The sequence below is a fragment of the Pseudorasbora parva genome, chromosome 23 (assembly GCF_024679245.1).
Source record: "Pseudorasbora parva isolate DD20220531a chromosome 23, ASM2467924v1, whole genome shotgun sequence".
Classification (NCBI taxonomy): domain Eukaryota; kingdom Metazoa; phylum Chordata; class Actinopteri; order Cypriniformes; family Gobionidae; genus Pseudorasbora; species Pseudorasbora parva.
In genome coordinates this window covers 9,513,653-9,534,206 of record NC_090194.1, presented here as the reverse complement: position 1 = coordinate 9,534,206, position 20,554 = coordinate 9,513,653, and the positions used below count along the sequence as shown (strand labels likewise).

The following is a 20,554-nucleotide window of genomic DNA, read 5'->3' as shown; positions in this document are numbered from 1 at the left end:
CTGCTAGGTAACTGACAGTGCCAATTTGTACTAGATACATGTATACCCCAAAAATGCATCCTATTATTTGCGAATAAACTGATATTCAAACTTAGATGTATAATGTTAAAAACAGCAATTTGTCAGCGTTCAATCAACTCCTACAATTAGATTTAGTTTATGCGCGAGTTAATTCAGCAGTGCTGCTTTCTCTGTGTACCACAGTGCTCCGTTTTAATGGAGAGACAGTTTCATTCATGCAGTCTCTGTTCATTCATCAGAGCACCGTAGCGTACCCTCCGAGTTCAAACGAGACACGAAATTCTTATCAATGGAGAGTCTGACGTCAACAGCGGAGTTATGACTCGTGGATCACGTGTCCAGACGCGTCTATACAAATGGGAGTTGCGCTGTCCGTGGTCCTGAAAAAAAAATACACGCTCCGCATTCATCTCTCAACAGTGCAAGACAGACCGAAGTGTGTTTCAAATAACTGTTTTGGGAAGCAAACTTACTTTAACTCAAGTTTTAAATGAACTTAAGGATTGCGGTTGTTTTCAAACCTCATCCAAGAAGCAGAAGGTTTTGAGCTCCAGCTTATTTCTTCGGCAAATCAGGTGAGTAAGTGCACTGACGTTTCTTCATTCACTCGATAAATAGTTCATAGTTTCTTCAAAAAAACGTAGAGAGGCTATAAAGGGCTAGACATGATCCGCTTATATTTACTTTGAGATTGCATGCTGTCAAAGATATACAGGTCGACCGATCAACAAGCGTTTCATTCATAAATTTCGAAACGCCTTTTTTTTTCTTGCAAGAAGGTCCGTATCTGTATCTTTCTGACAATGTAAACATGACATGTGATGCCTATGATTTTCTTTAAACAATAAAAATATATTCTGTGATCGTCTGTGTACATTTGAAAGAAATCTTAAGGCTTGTTCGTTCAGAGTTAATTCTTTGAAAACCGATAGAAGAAAACGGTCGCGTCACATTGTGTTTATGTGAATGAATAAAAAGAAAATAATGATCGCTTGGATTGACTGACATAGCAGCCTAGGTTTTTCTCTTGCAGCTTACATTTTAAATTGGTGAGAGAGCACAGGTGGATTTATGTTTCACTCATACATAGCCTACTTTCAAATCTCTAGAAATCGTCTCAAGAAAGATCATTTCCACTGACAGTGTAGTTTTCATATAGTCATTATTTAAATGCAGGCTTGTGGTGGTGCTTCGCTAATCCGATTCAAAAAGTGATCGGTGAAGAGGCATCCAGGGAATCTTGCCTTTATGTAGTTTCAGTGTGTCCTCAATTTAATTAAAAAAGTGAGAATGTATTGTGTTGGCCACGTACTGCTGTAAAACGAATGCACGATTTAATATCTGGTCAAACTAATTCAATTAGGCAGATTGTGCCGGCACGTTGTGTTTGCTGCAGCGACTAAATGTTAAAATCTGAGCGCCCTAAACGGTAGTCTTGTTAATGCTCAGAAAAAAACACGAAAAAAAAAAAAAAAAAACACACAGAGATTAATCACCATTTTTTCTTTTTGTCTTTGTAAGGTGCTCCCCTCTCCCCCATCCTGTCCTCTCTGCATGGTCATGTTCTGCTGTTGCTACCCCTCCAGCATCTCAGCTCTCCTGTTAGTCTTCCTCTGCCTCACCCCCCTGCTGGCCCTGGCTGCCCCTGCACTTCAACAGAGATCTTCAGTCAGCAGCAGCATCAATGAGGCTCTCCACTTGGCAAAAGAGGACCCGGGGGCAGCAGAAAGAGCTGCTTGGACACATAGGAAAGTGGACAGCCTGCTCCAGGAACCCTTGGGACAGGAACAGATCTCAAATATGGACTCTGCCAGTGCTCTAGCTTCAGTTCTGCTTGAGGCTCTCGACCACCCAGTTAGAGAGAAGATGATCCAGGGTGATTCTGAAGAAGCACTCGCAATGGAGGCGACGAGGAATCTGGGAGACATTGAGCAGGACGCAGAGAAATCGTCACAGCCAGGTGAGGGAAACGGGGGAGAAGAAAAGCCGAAGGATGAAAGTGAGATAGAAAAAGAGGATGAGGTTAACGACGGGCAGAGTCAGTCTAATGTGGCCACCCCCCTCCAGCGCAAATCCAGGGGCTATTTCCAAAACATTGACCTCGGACTGCAAGACAATGAGATCCTCCCACCTCTTAAAGGCTACAAAGCCTATAACCAGCAGTTGGCACAGGCGACCAAGAAGCTTAAGTGGCAAGAGGAGCGAACAAAAAACCCATCCCAGCTCGACAGAAACTTCATGGATGATTTCGATTTTGTGGAAGAAGAGGAGGAGGAGATTCTAACCCGCAAGGAAGAGGAGGCACAGGCGCGTGCAGAGCAGGAGGAGGTGAGTCGGCAGGAGGCGGAGGCGCAGGAAGCACGTGAGGAGGAGCAGAGACTGGCGGACATTGCCTCTGACATGCTGCTGGAGTACATGGGCAGGAAGCAGAAAGCGTCGTCCTACATGAGAGACATGGAGAAGGCGGCTCTTCTGAACAATGTGGCCGAGGATAAGCGCTCGAACGAGGTGGAGGACAGCGATGATGACGATGAAATGGATCCCCAGACCATCGACAAGCTGATCGAGATCTCCAGTAAGCTGCACTTGCCTGCTGATGACGTGGTTGAAATAATCAGTGATGTTCAGGAGAAGAAGAAAAAGAGGAAGGATTTACCCCTGAGCAACACCCCTCGTTTCCGCCCTCTAGCTCCTCTCAAAGCCAAGGCAAGGCCTCAGGCGTATCAATATCCTAAGTCACCTAAGAAATCCTCTTATACAGTCGATCCATATAAGAAATGGTACAAGGAGAAAAACAAAGGCAAGCTCAGCAAGCAGGACTACTGGTTTAAGCCGCAGAAGCAGTTTCTGGCCTATCCCTCATTCCCCTATTATCAGAAGCCATATCGAGCCTATTACCCGGTCTTCTTCCCACCCCCCAAGCCGCGGTTCTATACAAATCCTGCTCTGTCATTTGACTACAACTTTGGGGGCTCCATGGGGTACGGTCTGAAGCCTCCAAACCGTAGGTACAGAGACAGGCCAAAGGCAAGGGACTGGAAATGGGCGCAAGCCCCACAACGCTCCCAGAACGCCTACCCGCAACCTGGCACTGTCATATCTAATTACATTCTTCCCCATCCCCGAACTTACCAGGCTCTCCCCATGCCCAAACCACGCTCTCCTCCAAGCGGGAGAGCACCTTCTTACGTCTACCCACCTGACTATGTGTACGATGAGCCTGAGTCTCCGCAGGAAAGCGACGAAGAACTGGAGAACTTCATTGAGAAGATTTATTACAACCGTAGGTTATTTTAGTCAGTCACGAGTTCAGGATATTCTCAAGCGATGAAACAAGCGATGAAAGAGTGAGGAGAAAAAGCTGGCAGGGAATTTGAGCGACAGGGCTATGAAAAGACAGTTAGGTGTTTCTTCTCCACTCTTGTGTTTTGATACATTCCAAATCTAGAACGGAAGAGACGGTGCTGCTATCAGAACCTCTCTGCGTGCACTCATTTGGTTTCTCTCGCAGTTTACATTTTAATTTGGTGAGAGAATACACAGGTGAATTTGTAAGGTTTCATTCAGGTATGTTTTTGATTCTCTTGCATGTGAAAAACAAAACAAAACAAAAACAAAAACAAGCAGACAAAATGGTCAAATGAAAAAAGAATTCCGGTGCCAAATGCAAGAGACCCATGTTTATACAAAGATTTATTTTCTTTAGGAAACACTTGATTAATTGAAAAGCAAAGCTTGTGGTTGAGATCTTGACACTGCAGGGCACAGTAATAATTGCTATGGCACTAATTACACAAAACAAGAAAATGTCAAATTATTACAGGCTTTTCCTGAAGGTCTGCTGGATTGTTTTGATCAATGTTCCTATTGCCTTAATACTGATCACTGTTTTAGCTCATCCATGTGCATGCAGGTCTTGCACCACTAAAAAAAAGAAAAAAAGAAAATGAATTCTGTCATGCAGGCTGTAAACAATGCTTGAAACGAAATCTTCCATTTTATTCACAGAAATGCAAAATGGTGAATACCTTTGCTAGGTCAGTGCCCTGTCAATCTACTTGGTGGAATACCTGTACACATGTGATTTAATGTGAACTTCACATCTTGCCAACATTTCAAACTAATTTTAAAAAAGCCCCTGTTACTATGGGTTACCTCCAATGTTCAACCACTGAGTACAGGATCTTTGTCTTGAGAGCCAACAGAACGCTGTATAGTATAATGTTTGTTCCTAAAAATAAGTTTTAAAACGTCTGAAGTTTGTGAGGAATACTCTGAGGGTGAACAGTTTGCACGTCTATCTGTATTTGCATCTTTAAAAAAAACACAAAAAAAAAAATCTGCCAAATTTGGGGAAAATTTCCTTGATCAAACTGTGATTATTTTAAAAATTAATAATAAAAAAAGAAAACAAAGAAAGACAACTCTAATTACTATAGCAAGTGTTTTCATCAGTGAACTGTCTTGTGAAAGGAATTTGTTGTTGTCAACTTTCAGATTGTGAGTTGTACAGTGTCAAATAAACAAATGTGTGTGCAATGTGTAAATAACAGCATGTTGATTACTAGTTTTGCTATATGAAGAAAAATAAAAGCAATTATTTTATTAAAGTCAGTTTTTTTAACAAATGTCTTATTGGAACGTCTTTGATCAGATCCTGAGCAGAAATTAATACATTCTGTACCATAGAGGGTGCTGGCTAGGACAACACATGCTGTTTCTTATCTCACCTGTAGCAGAAATAGCATTTGATGTCACAGAGAGTTTGAACCAGCATGCCCAGTACTTCTTTGAATTTTATCTGTATTTTCCACAAGCATGCTGTATCAACAGAACACCGAAAACACAAACTGATTGACTGTAGAAACACATTTCATTCTCCAGTCACTCGCATACCTATATGTGCCTGAGAAGATCTCTAATGAAACAGATAGATATGCAGCTTTGTGAAAACCCTTACAAATCATGACTGCATTACTCGTGTTCCGTAACAAACATGTTCATTTGAACGAGTTCTGATTATTAATATAGAATACGTAGAATGTATTTACCAAACATAAGACCAAAACACGCACATCTTACATGAAAGAAGATGTAAGTGCATCTGAATGCATGCGTCTTTATCTAGCAAAAAACAAACCCGTGTTTTCAACCTCCTGAGAATCATGCTGTTCAATGAGACGCTGCTAGATGAAAGTCATTCGCTAATAAAAAGAACTTAGAATAATAAAAGGAGAGTAATGTGAAGGGAATACATGGAGACACACTGAGACCAAATGAAAGAGAGGGGTGGGGAGAGAGAAAGCTGCAGTGATTAATGAGTCACATGATTGACGGGTGAGTCATCTACTGCCATGCACCACTGCAGAACCTCGAGCACTTATACCCTCTCCCTCTCTTCCACACACACACACACACACACACAGAGGCACAAACACCAGCCCACTCCCCCACACCCTGACTTTGGACACAATGCAGAACTCAATTATGCTCAAAAAACACCTGCATTAGGCAACATACAAATACACCTATTGCCAGGAGGCCTTGCTCTCTAATTCAAACCTCACTTGCATTTTGTTAAGACGCCACTAAGACCTTACGCCGGCCAATAATAGAGGGATTTAACCCCAAACACGCGTTCATTATCCTACTGATGCACTCTAAACGTCTGTGGCTTTCGCTCCAGCTGCCTTTAGTGGTCAATCCCACAGCAAATTAACCACTGCGATGGCAGACGACCGCTTGAAAATTTTCCATTAGTGACCAGAGTGCAGCGGCTATGGGGGACAGCCGTTTATGAGCCTCTGATGTGTTTCTCTCATTTCTTTCTTTCAGCTTTTGTGTCGGAAACGCAGAGGGCCGTGAATGAGCGTAAGTGCGGCGAAGTCTCACGGCGCTGCTGTTGGAGGCTGGTGAGTCATGGCCACTTACATTCTGCCTCAACCTCCATTTTGAAACAGTTTCATTGAAATATGCAAAGAGTCTGTTAAGTTACGCCGGTAATTACTGTAAATGGACGCCTGACTGTTCAAAACCTTCGCACGGCAAATGTTCCGAGTCATTAATGTACACTGCGGCCCCATGTTCTCCATCTGTTGATCGCGCTCATGCAAAAATCAGGCATAAACACAGCCTGATGCACTGATGACAGTGGCGCCAGTACTTCAGAGGTAAAAAGTGCTTGATAATGACTGTGACTCAGACAGCAGCTCTAATGATGCATTCTGACAAGCCGACCGACCGACGCGGCACGGGAAAAAACACTCTCTCCGTGACACGCGCGCTTTAAGGTGCTTCAAAGTGCCTTGAAGCTCTCTGCTGCCTTTGTAGATAGACAACCTCCATTTATGCCCTTCCTGGATTTCAGTGATTAGCCATAATTGAACAGAATCATTTAAATCTCGGAGAGGTTGTTAAAAAAAATGATAAAATAAAAAATTCCTCTTCCCCCGATCCTTTTCTGTATGCCAAACCTTTATGCATGATGATAATTACCATGTAATTACCATTCAATTATACCCTCTGCTCTCGCCGTAAGAGCTGTCAGTGTGTCCGTTAAGAGCTGATTGCCAGTGTCTGCCGTTGTGTCTCACGGGATGTTTTTGCATTTACACCAGTTTCTGGCATCAAACTGCATTTGTCGATTTCAAATGTAGCGTACTGTCTTGCTGTATTGTACGGCGGGCAAACAGCTTTAATATGTCACATACTAGAGGTTTCATATTAAAGACTGTGTGAAATGATTTTCTTTTAGAATCAATTCAAAATGTTCCATTTCACCCGCCGGGGGGAGAATGCTCTTTGACAGCACTGGCAGGGCACACAGGCGTCAAGCTCTCGGCTCCCAGCATGCACCAGCAGTCATGTTTCCATTAAAGAGCTTTGAATTCTCTGACAGTAAAACAAGGGGAATGCCATAACTATCAAGTACAGGTGCATATAACGTCTGATTAATGTGACTAGCTATCTTTTCTGAAGTGTATTGACTTAAACAGAAGTACAGAAAGCACATAGGATTGTGTTTGCGTCACACAAGCTACCCATGATTCTATCTGAAGTGTTGATCACGATCGGCTCTGCAGAAACACCTGCAGAAGTTTAACAGTGAGTGGAAAACAACATCAACATTTCATTCATCTGCCGGTTGGGTTGGTGCCTGCCGCATTTAAAAAAGAAATGGGGGAGGTGAAGAGGGTTGAGGGGCTGATAGAGTCAGAGAGAATGGAGGGAGCGAGTGAAACCGAGAGAATAAAGGTGAAGGTCTGAGTGACTCACCCTCTATAAGTACTTATCCAGCAGCTCTGTAAAGTGGTGGACCACCTTCAGAGTAACAAGCTCATTGCCTGCCTCCTCTAGCACTGAACGCTCTCATATATAGGGGGGTTTCTTCAAATATGGGCACATTTTTGTCCCAGGGGTTAAACGTAATAGATTCCAATGTTTTCTTTTTTGTCACAAAAAAAAAGGATATTTGAAAATATAAATGAATATAAATGGCCCGGACTTTAAGTCTTAAAATACAATATATATATATATATACACAAAAAATTATTTAGTCAGCCACCAATTGCGCAAGTTCTCCCACTTAAAAAGAAGGCCTGTAATTTTAATCATAGGTTCACTTCAACTATGAGAGACAGAATGCAAAAAGAAATCCAGAAAATCATATTGTCTGATTTTTAACAAATGTATTTGCAAATTATGGTGGAAAATAAGTATTTGGTCAATAACAAAAGTTCATCATAATACTTTGTTATATACCCTTTGTTAGCAATGACAGAGGTCAAACATTTTCTGTAAGTCGCTACAAGGTTTTTACACACTGTTGCTGGTACTTTGGGCCATTCCTCCATGTAGATCTCCTCTAGAGCAGTGATGTTTCGCGGCTGTCGCTGGGCAACACAGATTTTTTACTCCCTCCAAAGATTTTTTTATGGGGTTGAGATCAGGAGACTGGCTAGGCCACTCCAGGACCTTAATATGCTTCTTACAAAGTCACTCCTTCATTGCCCGGGGCGGTGTGTTTGGGATCATTGTCATGCTGAAAGACCCAGCCATGTTTCATCTTCAATGCCCTTGCTGATGGAATGAGGTTTTAACTCAAAATCTCATGATACATGGCTCCATTCTTTCTTTCCTTTACACGGATCAGTCGTCCTGGTCCCTTTGCTGAAAAACAGCCCCAAAGCATGATGTTTCCACCACCATGCTTCACAGTAGGTAAACAGATGTTCTTTGGATTCTCCTCCAAACACGCTAAGTTTAGTTTTTACCAAAAAGTTCTATTTTGTTTCATCTGACCATATGACATTCTCCCAATCCTCTTCTGGATCATCGAAATCCTTTCTAGCAAACTTCAGACAGGCCCGGATATGTACTGGCTTAAGCAGGGGGACACATCTGGCACTGCGTAGTGTGTTACTGATGTTACTTTGGTCCCCGCTCTCTGCAGGCCATTCACTAGGTCCACACTTTGTGTTTTTTCACACCAAGCTGCTTACCTATTGCAGATTCAGTCTTCCCAGCCTGGTGCAGGTCTACAAATTTGTTTCTGGTGTTCTTTGACAGCTCTTTGGTCTTGGCCATAGTTGAGTTTGAAATCTGATTGTTTGAGGTTGTGGACAGGTGTCTTTACTACTAATAATGAGTTCAAACAGGTACCATAAATACAGGTAACCAGTGGAGGACAGAAGAGCCTCTTAAATAAGAAGTTACAGGTCTGTGAGAGCCAGAAATCTTGCTTTTTTTTGTAGGTGACCAAATACTTATTTTCCACCATAATTTGCAAATAAATTCTTTAAAAATGTGATTTGCTAGATTTTTTTTCTCATTCTGTCTCTCATTGCTGAAGTGCACCAATGATGAAAACTACAGGCCTCTCTCATCTTTCTAAGAGAGAACTTGCATAATTGGTGGCTGACTCAATACTTTTTTGCCCCACTGTATATATAATGGAAATGACAACACAGAACAAATTGCATTATTCTTCTGTGAGTTATGCATATTCTGACATTGTTAGGAGACAAATGCCTTTAAGAGAGTCTATTTTCTAAAAGCCCACAGGGACAACACTTAAACACACACTCATAGATATTGCTCCACAGGCACTTACACTCACTCTTGGTACTATATTAGGTCCACACGGTGTGTGCAAACAGCCCTCTTGTCTCCAGGGCATAATCCATTTGATGTTTACATCAAGTGCTATTGTGGCAGATGGGGTAAAATGTCCCTCAGGGGTGTTTATCCTCAGCTGGGGAGTCCAGACTGCTGACTGACTGAGGCAGACGAGGCCTGACACCTGAGCTCCACTGCTGTCACTCTTTACAGCAAATCTGCTTGTGAGCCATTGAGATTCATCAAATATTGAATGGCCACAGTTTCCGTTTCGTGAGAAGAAGGGGTTAGAGAGAGAGAGATAGAGAGAGAGAACTATAGAGCAGATAAAACAAAAAGAGGTTGTCCCAAGGAAACGGGAGGTCAGTGAGATGGCAGGGATGGTTAATGACGACCAAGCGGCCCAAGTGGGGTAAGTGAGCTCTCCATGAATACAACACTTAATTGCTGATGTTTTGGCTAGTGTCAGAGTGCATTAAAAGGTCTCGGCTGGGGATACTCAAGCCTCTGAGTGTAATTCGTAGACAGATGGATTAATTGATAACTTCCCGGTGAGGGCTAAAGAGCAGGAATTGAGACAGATAGTCTAGGCACTGTGTGAGGAAAAACACAGGCAGGTGTCAAGGACTTTATTCAAATGTAAAAATAAACAAAAACAACATCTGCCTTTGATATCTACACTCTTTCTTACACAAATACAGAACGAGTCTGAGTGATCCCAGCAACAAGGAACAAAACCCTCAGGACCAACAGGAGCAGGTCAGAGCTGTGCTTTATAAATGGACCAATGCAGTTAAAACACTAATGTCATTTTTATGTAACACATTTATTCTCTATATTATATTAGGTGTGTGTGTGTGTGTGTGTGTGTGTGTGTGTGTGTGTGTGTGTGTGTGTGTGTGTGTGTGTGTGTGTGTGTTTTTGTGTTTTTCGATGATTTTAATTCTATACGGTTTCAATTAAAGGGTGAGTTCACCCAAAAATGAAAATTATTTCATGAATTACTCACCCTCATGTCATTGGACACCCGTAACACCTTCGTTCGTCTTTGGTACACAAATGAAGGTATTTTTGTTGAAAGCTGATGGCTGAGAAAGGCTTCAGAAAGGCCTCTATTGGCATTCAGTACATTTGCACTGACCCACTCACAAGACCCATAAAGGCACTAAAGACTTCCTTACAAAGTCCATCTTACTACAGTGGCTGTACAATAATTTTACAATAATAATTTTATGAGAATAGTTTTTGTGAGCAAAAAAAAATCGAAATAATGACTTTATCCGCCAAGTTATTGTCTTCCGTGTAGGTCTCTGACGTGAACTCACTCGATAGCGGCGCTCCTCCTCTTCCGGGTCATGTATCCGAACGGCAGATCTGCGTCACATTCTCGCGCACGCGTCGAGTTCACATCAATAACTTGGAGGATAAAGTCGTTATTTAGATTTTTGTGCGCATAATAACTATTTTCGTCGCATTGTAAAATTATTGTACAGCCGCTGTAGTGAGATGGACTTTGTAACGAAGTCTTTAGTGCCTTTATGGATCTTGTGAGTGGGTCAGTGCAAATGTACTGAATGCCAATGGAGGCCTTTCTGAAGGCTTTCTCAGCCATCAGCTTTCAACAAAAATATCTTCCTTTGTGTTCCGAAGATGATTGAAGGTCTTACAGGTGTCCAACGACATGAGGGTGAGTAATTCGATTCGATACGATTTTTGGGTGAACTAACCCTTTAAGATAACAAGCCATTAATTTCTATGTAAAGATTTGATGTTGTTGCTTGTTACATGTTGCACTAGAAATTCTTGATTCTGATTGGTCAGATGGAACAGATCACACAGAAAGCCGCCTTGCGTTTAAATCGAGCAGCAGTGTCGGAAATGGTAATTAACTCGAAATTTGACGGCGCGTTTTAAACTTTAACGTTAACTTTTATTGACTAAAACTTTGCAACGCACATGTTTACAATTAAAAAAAAATAAAAAACGCAATGACATGGAAGAGAACACAAGCTCGAGACACGTTAAAAGTTGAACTTATTTTAAAAATAGGGAAGACCGGGTGTATGGTTGTAACACTATTTGCTTCTGCATCTATAACTCGCTAAATTTTTGAGCTATGTGATAAACAACATTTGCTAACTTCAAAAGACACATATTCGAACCATTTCGAATATCCCATCCATTTTAAATTGATGTCAAATGCATTGTGTGCCTTTGTTACAACCAACCTCAATAGGATGTAACACAAGTAAGCAAAAACAGAGGCCACATTATGCAATTTGTTTAATGAAACAATCCAAAAGAACAATCCTAAACAACACTCTCTCTCTCTCTCTCTCTCTCTCTCTCTCTCTCTCTCTCTCTCTCTCTCTCTCTCTCTCTCTCTCTCTCTCTCTCTCTCTCTCTCTCTCTCTCTCTCTCTCTGTCTCTCTGTCTCTGTGTGTGTGACTGAACATAACTCAAATCCACTTTCTGTCTTACTTACTTAGTGTGCATGTCTGTAAATTAGAAGGACAAACTTCTTTAACAATATTAATGCTTAATGAACACTTGACACTTGTACCTGTGTGAAGAACATTTAGGTCTAACAAAAACACTGTCAATGTGTGAGTGATTTTGTCTATCAATGTGCAAATATTCTCAATCAGAGTCACAATGATGACAATTGAATGTTGTTAACCCCGGAGTGCAGGCTTGGTGAAATGGCATGGGCACATTTTACAAATATTTCGTTTGGATTTGAGCTGCTAATTTGCTCCATACAAACAACAGTTGTTTAAGGTCTCATAATCATCACCACTGGCTTTACAGCATTCTTCACAACTAATATGACTGTGACTGACCTGCCCTACTTCAAAACCTCATCAGTCCATTAAAACAACTTTTGTTGTAACACTTTTTAAAGATATTAGCAGGTTAAAATGCACCACATTTTGCCTGAGAAACAGAAATTATTTCTTTAATCTGCAAAAGTATATTTAGCCTACCAAACTAAATCTGGTTTTGGCCAAAACAATTACTTTCTCACCACAAAATAGTTTTTTTCTTCATAAAATCTGAATGTGCCGCTTTGAGCATCATCATAGGTTCTGAGAGGAAGTGGGTAAACACTGAAATGATCATAGGACTTGCTTATCACTGATTGGTGGAATTCGTTGTGTTACTGTTTCAACCACACCCGGTCTCTCCTTTATTTATTAATTTTAACTTGGCGTCTTTTGCGAGACACAGTGCGCATGTTTACATAAAACAAAAACAAAAAATTAAAGGGAAGTTCACCCTTTCTGTCATTAATTACGCACACCCATGTCGTTCCAAACCCTTTGGAACACAAATGAAGATATTTTTGATGAAATTCGAGAATTCTCTGACCTCTCCATAGACAGCAATTTAAAGGGGTACTTCAGCGTTGGAAAGATGAATCTGTATTTAAACTAGGTCATTAATAGAAAGTAGTAGAAATGTGAAATGTGCCTTCTAGACTGAGAAAAGACCGAAAATGTATTTTTGTCTCATGAGGATGAAAGAATACAATTCCCAGAATGCTTTGCTGCCCCGTGAGGCCATTCCCAAAGCCACCGCTGGATTACTGTGACTGAGTTGGAGAAGACACTACAATTAAAAACTGAACGTGTCTGTCCAATATAACGATCGAGTCGCCGCATGAGTCTCACAGCACTAACGCTGCAGGAGTCAGATTACATTTAAGGTCATAAATGAGCTGAATGAGCTCTCCTAATCTGCTCGTGACGAGAGCTGAGGTAATCACGACCACAATCGCGGCATACATTCTCAACGCATGTTCAGTCTGGCGCATTTTCAGTTCATGCCTTTGGAAGCTTAACTTTCATAGAAATTAATTTGAGAAGTTAAAACACTTACATTGCTCAGCACCCGATGAGTTTAAATGAATGCCTGCAGCTGCGAGCTGAATTGTGAGCGTGATCTCCCATCCCCATGTGCGGGTTGAAAACATGTGGAAATGGCTCCCTCTGCTGGCTATAGTTTTTATCCTCTGGCCAAAAATTCCAAAGATGACGCAAATCTTGTCAATTTGCATCATGGGAGGAATTTTTCCAGAAATAAAATGCATAAATCTCTTGTCTCAGGGGGATGTGAAAAATGTGTTAAAAGTAATTAAGGTGTGCAAATTCAAACAAAAATAACTTCCTATGCAGTTTCTGTTGAAAGCAGTGCTTTCCTGTTCTACAGCAGCCGATGCTGTTCACGTGAGCATGACGCAGGAACTGCTCTGCATTTACAACGGAAACTACATAGGAGACTGACACAGGCTAGAATGGAATTGTTAAATATATTACATTACGAAGATGAATTAAGGACTTAAAGGTTAGAGATGACATAAGGGGGAGTAATTAATGACAATTAAAATTTTGGGGTGAACTATCCCTTTAAAAGCAGCGAAAAACGCGAAGAATTCGCATCATGCATGTTCTCATAAAACAATTAAAAAGCAACGCAAAAAGCGAGACAGCAGTGAAAGTGAGAAGGAGCGCATGCTTGTGAGAGATTTTAAATGTTGAACTCGTTTGGTTATTAAAAGGGGGCCTATCATGCAAAATTCACTTTTACATGGTGTTTGAACATAAATGTGTTGGCAATGTGTGTACACAACTACCCTATAATGGTAAAAATCCACCATTCCTCTTTTTTAATCCCCATAAATCATAGGCAGTGTCTCAAAACCATGCTCAGAACATAGCATTTGTGACATCATGTGCTTAGGCCTAGCCCACAACTGCATCCAATTAGCATAGACCCTGTCCTGAGTGAGCTGTACACAGTCCACCATCTCGCCAGAACATTTAAAGGTGAACTATGTAGTATTTTTGCAGTAAAATATCCAAAAACCACTAGGCCGGTGTTATATATTTTGTTCAGTTGAGTACCTACAATATCCCAGAAGTTTCCAACTATTTGTAAATTGTGAGAAAACTGCTATTTTAACTAAGGACAGGGACGTTTCAACATTGCATTTGAGGGAGTCGCCTGTCAATTGCGTCATATCTGCGTTACCCTCGGTTTCGGCTTTTATTTGACAGGAGCGCTTTACTCTTAGCAGTGTGAACAATTGAACGCACAGAGTAAAGTCATAACATCGTTTTGAACACACTTAAATGTATCTAATATGATAAACAGAGCTACATTACCTCAAAATCATAACCGGAAGAGCGGATCTGTGCAGGCGCCCAGCGAATGTCTCCCGTCCCTTCATAATAAAAGTCCCGGTATTTGCGAGGCGGGTATTTGTTTAACAATCGCTCCAGCAACTGTGCTCAGGTCCATAACACTCGGTCCTGCTCTGCTTTAGACTACAGTAACGTTAATAACCGCATGCATGAACGTGATTTCTGCCCGAGTCCTATTTTCCACCGGCTGTGATGAGAAGACCACATCTCCCAAGATGCTGCGCTCACACTTTGCGTCATCAAACTACGATTTGTTTTGAATAGGCGCCCTCTAGTGGACGGAAAGCTCCATAGTGCACCTTTAACAGCAGCATTCAATAAGAAATGTATTCTTATTAAAGCTACTAAAGTGAATTCAATCAAGAACATAGTTATTTTCTTGTTGTTTGATTTTCTGCTTTTGTTGTTGTTTGATTCATATTAACAGCATATTTAGCAGTAAGTGCTGCTGCATATTATGCTACTTTCAAAGTCTTTATGTGAACTTTGTGGGTTTTTGACATAACCTTGTGTGTATTTGACAGTTTAAATGCAATAACACGTAAAAGGGAACTTTGTTTAAAACTCACATGCGCTGTCTGAAATCTAGCTTTCTGTTGGTGTGCTTCAGATACGTGCGCTCAGAAAACCATATATCAGAAGTTTAGACTGAAGATGATGATAGCGATTCTTGGCAGAGTATTCCAAGGTAAAGAGCAGTAAAGGCTCCGCCCTATTCTGGAAAGAGTGGGAGCAGCAGCTTATTTGCATTTAAAGAGAAATGCGCAAAAACAGCATGTTTTCCTTCCACTCAAAATGGCTATTTACAACATGGTATAATAAATGATCTGTGGTGTATTTTGAGCTGACACTTCACAGACACATTCTGGGAACACCTGAGACTTATATTACATATTGTAAAAAGCGGCATAATAGGTCCCCTTTAACTTCGCATCTTAAAACGTCTGAAAAGCAGCAAGTATATGTTTACATGAATTCTGTGTGAGCTGTCCCTAAACTATGCTAATCCTTCTCTTGTATTTCATTATGTGCTGCTTGACAGACCGTTTCATGCGAGGAAGGGAGCTGTTGTGTTAGTGAGAGTGTTACACAGGAGAAATCTGAATCCGGTCAGACCCCAAACATTACACAGGCCTTGGCAGCGACTCCTGTACACACACAGAGTATGTCTAAACCTGTCACTGTTACCCAGCTGATAAATGCTTACAACTGATAATAGCTTACGGACAAGGAACATTTAAAAATGCTGAACAGTTCGTCCTTGAGCAAATAGTCTATTCAGCCCTGAAATGCAAATGATATTTACTCAGGTGGATGATGGGAAACAATGGTTAGTGCAAAAGGCTTAATTTACTTTTGGCTATTTTGGGCAGTTTGTTCTGTGATAAAAATAAAACTATAGAGTGAAACATGACTAAGTGCTCAAAGATCTTGTTGGCACAGGTGAACAAGGCAATATTAAGTAAATTAATAAGTGTGTACTTCCCTATAGGAGTCGCTGTTGAACTCTGTTGGTACTGCTTGAAATCTCAGGAAGACTTCAACATACCTCAGGTACAGTGACAAGCTCATGTTTTTAATATGTGTAGGCTGATATAAAATATAGGGCATGCTGTTAATAGATTAATGATCTAGTTTGTCTGCCTTTTAACACAAGATAGACTCTGGGGTTGGATTTCATTTGACCTGGCATGCATTCAGTATCTTGTTGCAACCATCTCAGCTGCTTGTAAATTATGTAGCTAAAGCTTTGCAAAATATAACGCGTAATTCCCATATCTGTTCACTAGATGGAGCAGTTCAGTAACAGTTTTGTCTTAGCTCCAGGTGGACAGTGAGGAGCTAACGCTGCCCCCCAGTGGTGAGCGCATGAACTACCAGCGAGACCCTAGGCCACATTTTGGAGTAGCCCACTCATCTCGCTCTGTGCCTTTTCCCCTGTGGGACAGTGATAGGCCAAGAGAGATGAAGAGGGGGGAGGAGAAGGAGGAGGAGAAGGAGGAGGCGGTGGATTCTGTCAGCTGTTGTCCTCACTGCCATCTTGGGCTGCCACGTGATACACTGCGCTGGCATGAGGTAAGTAGACACACAGTTGTGTTCAAAATGGAATACTAGTGTACTGCTTACAGCATTGTATACTACAGACTTTAAATAATAAAAAAGTAAATCAACTTATATCTGCAACATAAGAAAAAAAATCATGCTTTGGTAATTCATAATTATTACAAAATATTGTCATTACAATTAACTGAACGGTTGAGGTCACGCGGCATTTTGATTGGTTGACTCCGCAGAATTTTATTTCAACCACCACTTTAGTCTGTTGCAGTGCGTGCAGTAAGAGTTGTTTGCTATTTGAATTGATTGGATTGGTGGATATAACCACAAACTGTACACACACACACACACACACACACACACACACACACACACACACACACACACACACACATACACATACACACACACACACAGAGAGAAGCCTCACTGTGTCAAAATGTTACCTGTCCGAGTCAGATTCCGAATTGCAGCACAATGAACCAACAGCACCACAAATAAAGCTTTCTTTGACAGCGTGCTAAGGTATGTTCTGTTAGACATGTACACATTTATTAATACCTATCGAACGATCTGAAACAATCCAATACTATCACATATAAAAAACATTTTCTACTCACATAAGTGTGTTGCTTCATTCATTCATGTAATCTCATCTCGTCTGCAAATCCAGTCTCTTGTTTACAAACGAATCCATGGTGAAATGAAGGAACAAGCACTCAATGTCTTCCCCATGCGAGCTGATATTCATTAAAAATAAAGTTAATCCATGTATTCATAATTCTGGAATCCGAATGAAGCTTATGCGGTATGTTTATTGCTTAGAAGTTCGATCCGGTTTAGCTCTAGGCCTGTGTCATATCATGAGTCAATTGGCGGGGCTACAGAATCAGGGGTTGTTCTTATTCTCTTGAGGCGATGTTTCACCACACAGTGATGTCAAGATTGATCAATCGTTTGCTGGGCCTGAGGTCAATAAAAGCTTTTCTTTGACTAACAAGGACATTTTTCAGCTCTGAAACGTACAGGATATTCTTATATTACTATGATCTTTATAGTCAAAAGCTCAAGGGAAAGTTGATTTCTCAATTAAGGACCCCTTTAAGCTTAAATGCGGAGGACATAATCCAGCAGGAACTAAAAAGTTGCACACAATCCTACTTCACCGGACTAATTTGCCTAATCTTTAACTTGTATATTATATTAATTTATTTCACACATACTGATATATTTCAATTGTTTATTCAGTTGCTGCCATGTTAAGTTGATTAGATATTGCGTTAATGAGCAGTTAAAGCTATGTGTACCAAGGTGGCCGGTGAGTGTCTAACCACAAACACTTTGTTATTTTTCATTCAGTTTTTTAATAATTTTTAATGTGAATCGGTTATTAAAATAATATGATGTGAAAAATAAATGATATCTTGAAAATGAATGCTCAGTATTGTGTGATAAGAATTGTACATTTTACTGACTTTGCTTGCATTTTTTTTATTTTGTTTGATTTTTGTCTTTTTGTGCAGGTAAAGTGCTTGATGTTTGATGGACAGAGAAACAGTTCATCTCAATAAAAGTCCATTAAATGTTCCTTCGTCTGTTGATGGCTACCTGAAATAAGCTATGAAATCATTCAATATTTTTGTTCAATTTTCTTTTACCTAAATCCTTTTTTCCTATTTATAAGTTTTAGTATTTTTTCAGTAACATATTGTTAGCAATTTAAGGACTGGACTATGTGAAATAATAGAATTGCATTTCAATAATAAAGTATTACTGTTCTGTGAGGTCAAAAACAGCGGTCAACAACCCTGAAATCTAATCTTCTATAAAGAGCATGGGTTTCTTGTCTTTACTCTTCACTGCAGTTCTTATTGTATTATTATAAGCTTGAAATTATGCTAATGCATTATGTGCAATGTTGTCAAATTATATTTGCTAAGGATGAAACAGGAATGTCAAAAAATGTATTGCCCATTTGTTATGAATATGAAAAATATCATTACAAATACATTGTTAAAAGAGTATGCACTGCATACATTAAAATTGTCAACAATGTTCAGAGTCTAAAACAATTTATTTCATACTATTTATTAATACCTGAAACATGTTTTGAGAAAGAATGATTTATCAAGTTTGGCTAAGCTCTGCTTTTTCAGTTAAGTCATCTTTATTTCAAGAGTGGTACACTATATACTGTCTATCAAAAGTATTGGGACACCCCTTCAAATCATTTAGGTGACCCAATCACTTCCATGGCCACATGTTTATCAAATCAAGCACCTAGACATGCAGACGCTTCTACAATCATTTGTGAAAGAATGGCTCGCTCTCAGGAGCTCAGTCAATTCAAGTGTAGTATCGTGATAGGTTGCTACCTGTCCATTTGTGAAATTTCATCTAATTTTGTGAAATGTCATCTGTTAGTTGTATTATAACAAAGTGGGAACAATTGAGAACAACAGCAACTCAGCCACAAAGTGATAGGCCACAAAATCACAGAGTGAGGTGAGCGCATGCTGAGGTGCAGTACGCAGAAGTCACCAACTATCTACAGAGTCAGCAGAGGTAGAAGTAACGAATTACAACTACTCACGTTACTGTAAAAGCTGCAAAGGGTGGGCCAACTCCATATTAAACCCTACCGATTAAGAATGGGATGTCATCAAAGTTCATGTGTCTAAAGTTCATGTTCTCCTAAAACTTTTGGCCATATAGTGTATCATTACAGATGCATTTGAACCTTTGTGTTTGATAGTTGAGCATGGAGAGGTTCATATCCACTGATCTATAAATGTATGTAAATATTAGTGTTCAAATCTCAAGCCCAAACCTCATGTTTCAGGTGTTTTCTGAGGAAGCCAAAACCTGGGTGACTCAAAGTTGCCTCAAGCTAAGAATTCACACTTGGAGAGACGTGTCAACAGGGTTGAGCAACATTCTGAAGCCAGAGACAACGTTGGCTTATGAGGAAAGACATGCAGGAGAGCCAAAAATAAATTAAATTCAAGACAGGACACAACTCCATTTCGCATCAAAACAAGCTTGCAATATATTATGTTACTAGCATTTTAAAACCAAGTATATATCAGTCATTTTGGAAAGATTCATTTAGCAAGTGCTATGCTATGCTAATAATCAAATCATTGTGTTACCAAATGCAATGTAGCATTTATTGAATTAGCTAGTTAAGGTTTTCACTACTAAAAATATTAAAGTTAATAATTTAGCTTACTTAAAATAGCTTACTTAAAAGACTTAGGTTACTCAAATATTTGAAGGTAAAAACAATTAAAATGTATGAGTATGAAATAAAATTCTGCAAGGTCTACTTGCTTAAACTGTACATTTCTTAACTTTAAAATTGCCTAATTTTTTTTATTTTTGTCAACTTATTCAGGTTTACAGTGAGTTGAATGTCGTCTAGCAAAACTTCTGCTTCAGAGATGTTGAACGAATCTGCTTCTCACTCTTCTCTCCAAAATTGCCCACAGTAGTTCCATAATATTCAGGTCGGGTGATTAAGTTGACTAGGGCTGACTATGGCAGATGGCTGGTTTTATGATCATAACACAGGTGCTTCTCAAACGGAAGGCTGCGTTCTACTGAGGCTCTGAAATGGTCTAGTAAGTGTGCCTATCATGTCACACGTGTTCCCACCCCCCACAGTCACGTCACAAAAATACTAGTAAAACTTAATTTTGGAAATATACCTTGTATTACAAATATTTATATTATGGCTTTCAGTGAATGACAGTTGTATTTCTCCCAGTGGCTTACATTATTGGCAGTTATGTGTTAAGTGATTCATTTACAGGAAAACAAAAGATAACATTTATGCTTTCATGTCCGAAAACAATATTTTTGTCTTACATTTCATAATAAACTCAGACGAGCTCAGTACCAACCCGTTTTCTGTCAGTTTATTTTTGTGCATTTAAATGTGTGCAAAGGATTGTGGGTTATTTAAGGCTGTGAAGTATATATCCGGTGCATCCTTCAAAAGGCTGAATGAAGGACGCGAAAAGAAGGCTGCTTTGAGGATCCTTCAAATTGAGATGGCCTTCAGTGACGTTTGATGACATGGCAGTCGAGATACGCAGCCTTCATAGGAAGGAGAAACTGTTTGAGAAACATCTACCATCCGTTTATTT

The 20,554-nt window shown here is 40.1% G+C and overlaps 2 protein-coding genes across 8 annotated transcripts in view; both read left to right on the top strand.

Moving 5' to 3' along the window:
• The window catches only part of LOC137062103 (uncharacterized), a 44,608-nt gene extending 25,161 nt beyond the window's left edge, over nucleotides 1-19,447 (top strand). For 4 of the 7 annotated variants that reach the window (XR_010901200.1, XR_010901198.1, XR_010901199.1 and 1 more), the window contains exons 2-8: nucleotides 5,857-5,933; nucleotides 9,840-9,897; nucleotides 15,388-15,508; nucleotides 15,838-15,899; nucleotides 16,167-16,206; nucleotides 16,295-16,421; nucleotides 17,927-19,383. Coding sequence is in view for 1 of the 7 variants with exons in the window: in XM_067432911.1 (XP_067289012.1) it covers nucleotides 5,857-5,933; nucleotides 15,388-15,508; nucleotides 15,838-15,899; nucleotides 16,167-16,421; nucleotides 19,246-19,404 (674 nt within the window). In the remaining 6 variants the exon portion in view is untranslated. Of the gene's footprint in view, nucleotides 1-5,856; nucleotides 5,934-9,839; nucleotides 9,898-15,387; nucleotides 15,509-15,837; nucleotides 15,900-16,166; nucleotides 16,422-17,926 lie in introns of those variants that run through there. The other 3 variants (XM_067432911.1, XR_010901202.1, XR_010901204.1) reach the window with 3 other exon arrangements.
• si:dkey-175g6.2 (neurosecretory protein VGF) lies at nucleotides 398-4,649 on the top strand. The gene is made up of 2 exons (XM_067433689.1): nucleotides 398-596; nucleotides 1,543-4,649. The coding sequence occupies exon 2, from the start codon at nucleotides 1,576-1,578 to the stop codon at nucleotides 3,316-3,318; it is 1,743 nt and encodes a 580-aa protein (XP_067289790.1). The 5' UTR covers nucleotides 398-596; nucleotides 1,543-1,575; the 3' UTR covers nucleotides 3,319-4,649.
• Nucleotides 19,448-20,554: the final 1,107 nt, after the last annotated feature.

Coding starts and splice junctions, on each gene's coding strand:
- si:dkey-175g6.2 (XM_067433689.1), top strand. CDS start 1,576: ATGGTCATGTTCTGCTGTTGCTACCCCTCCAGCATCTCAGCTCTCCTG.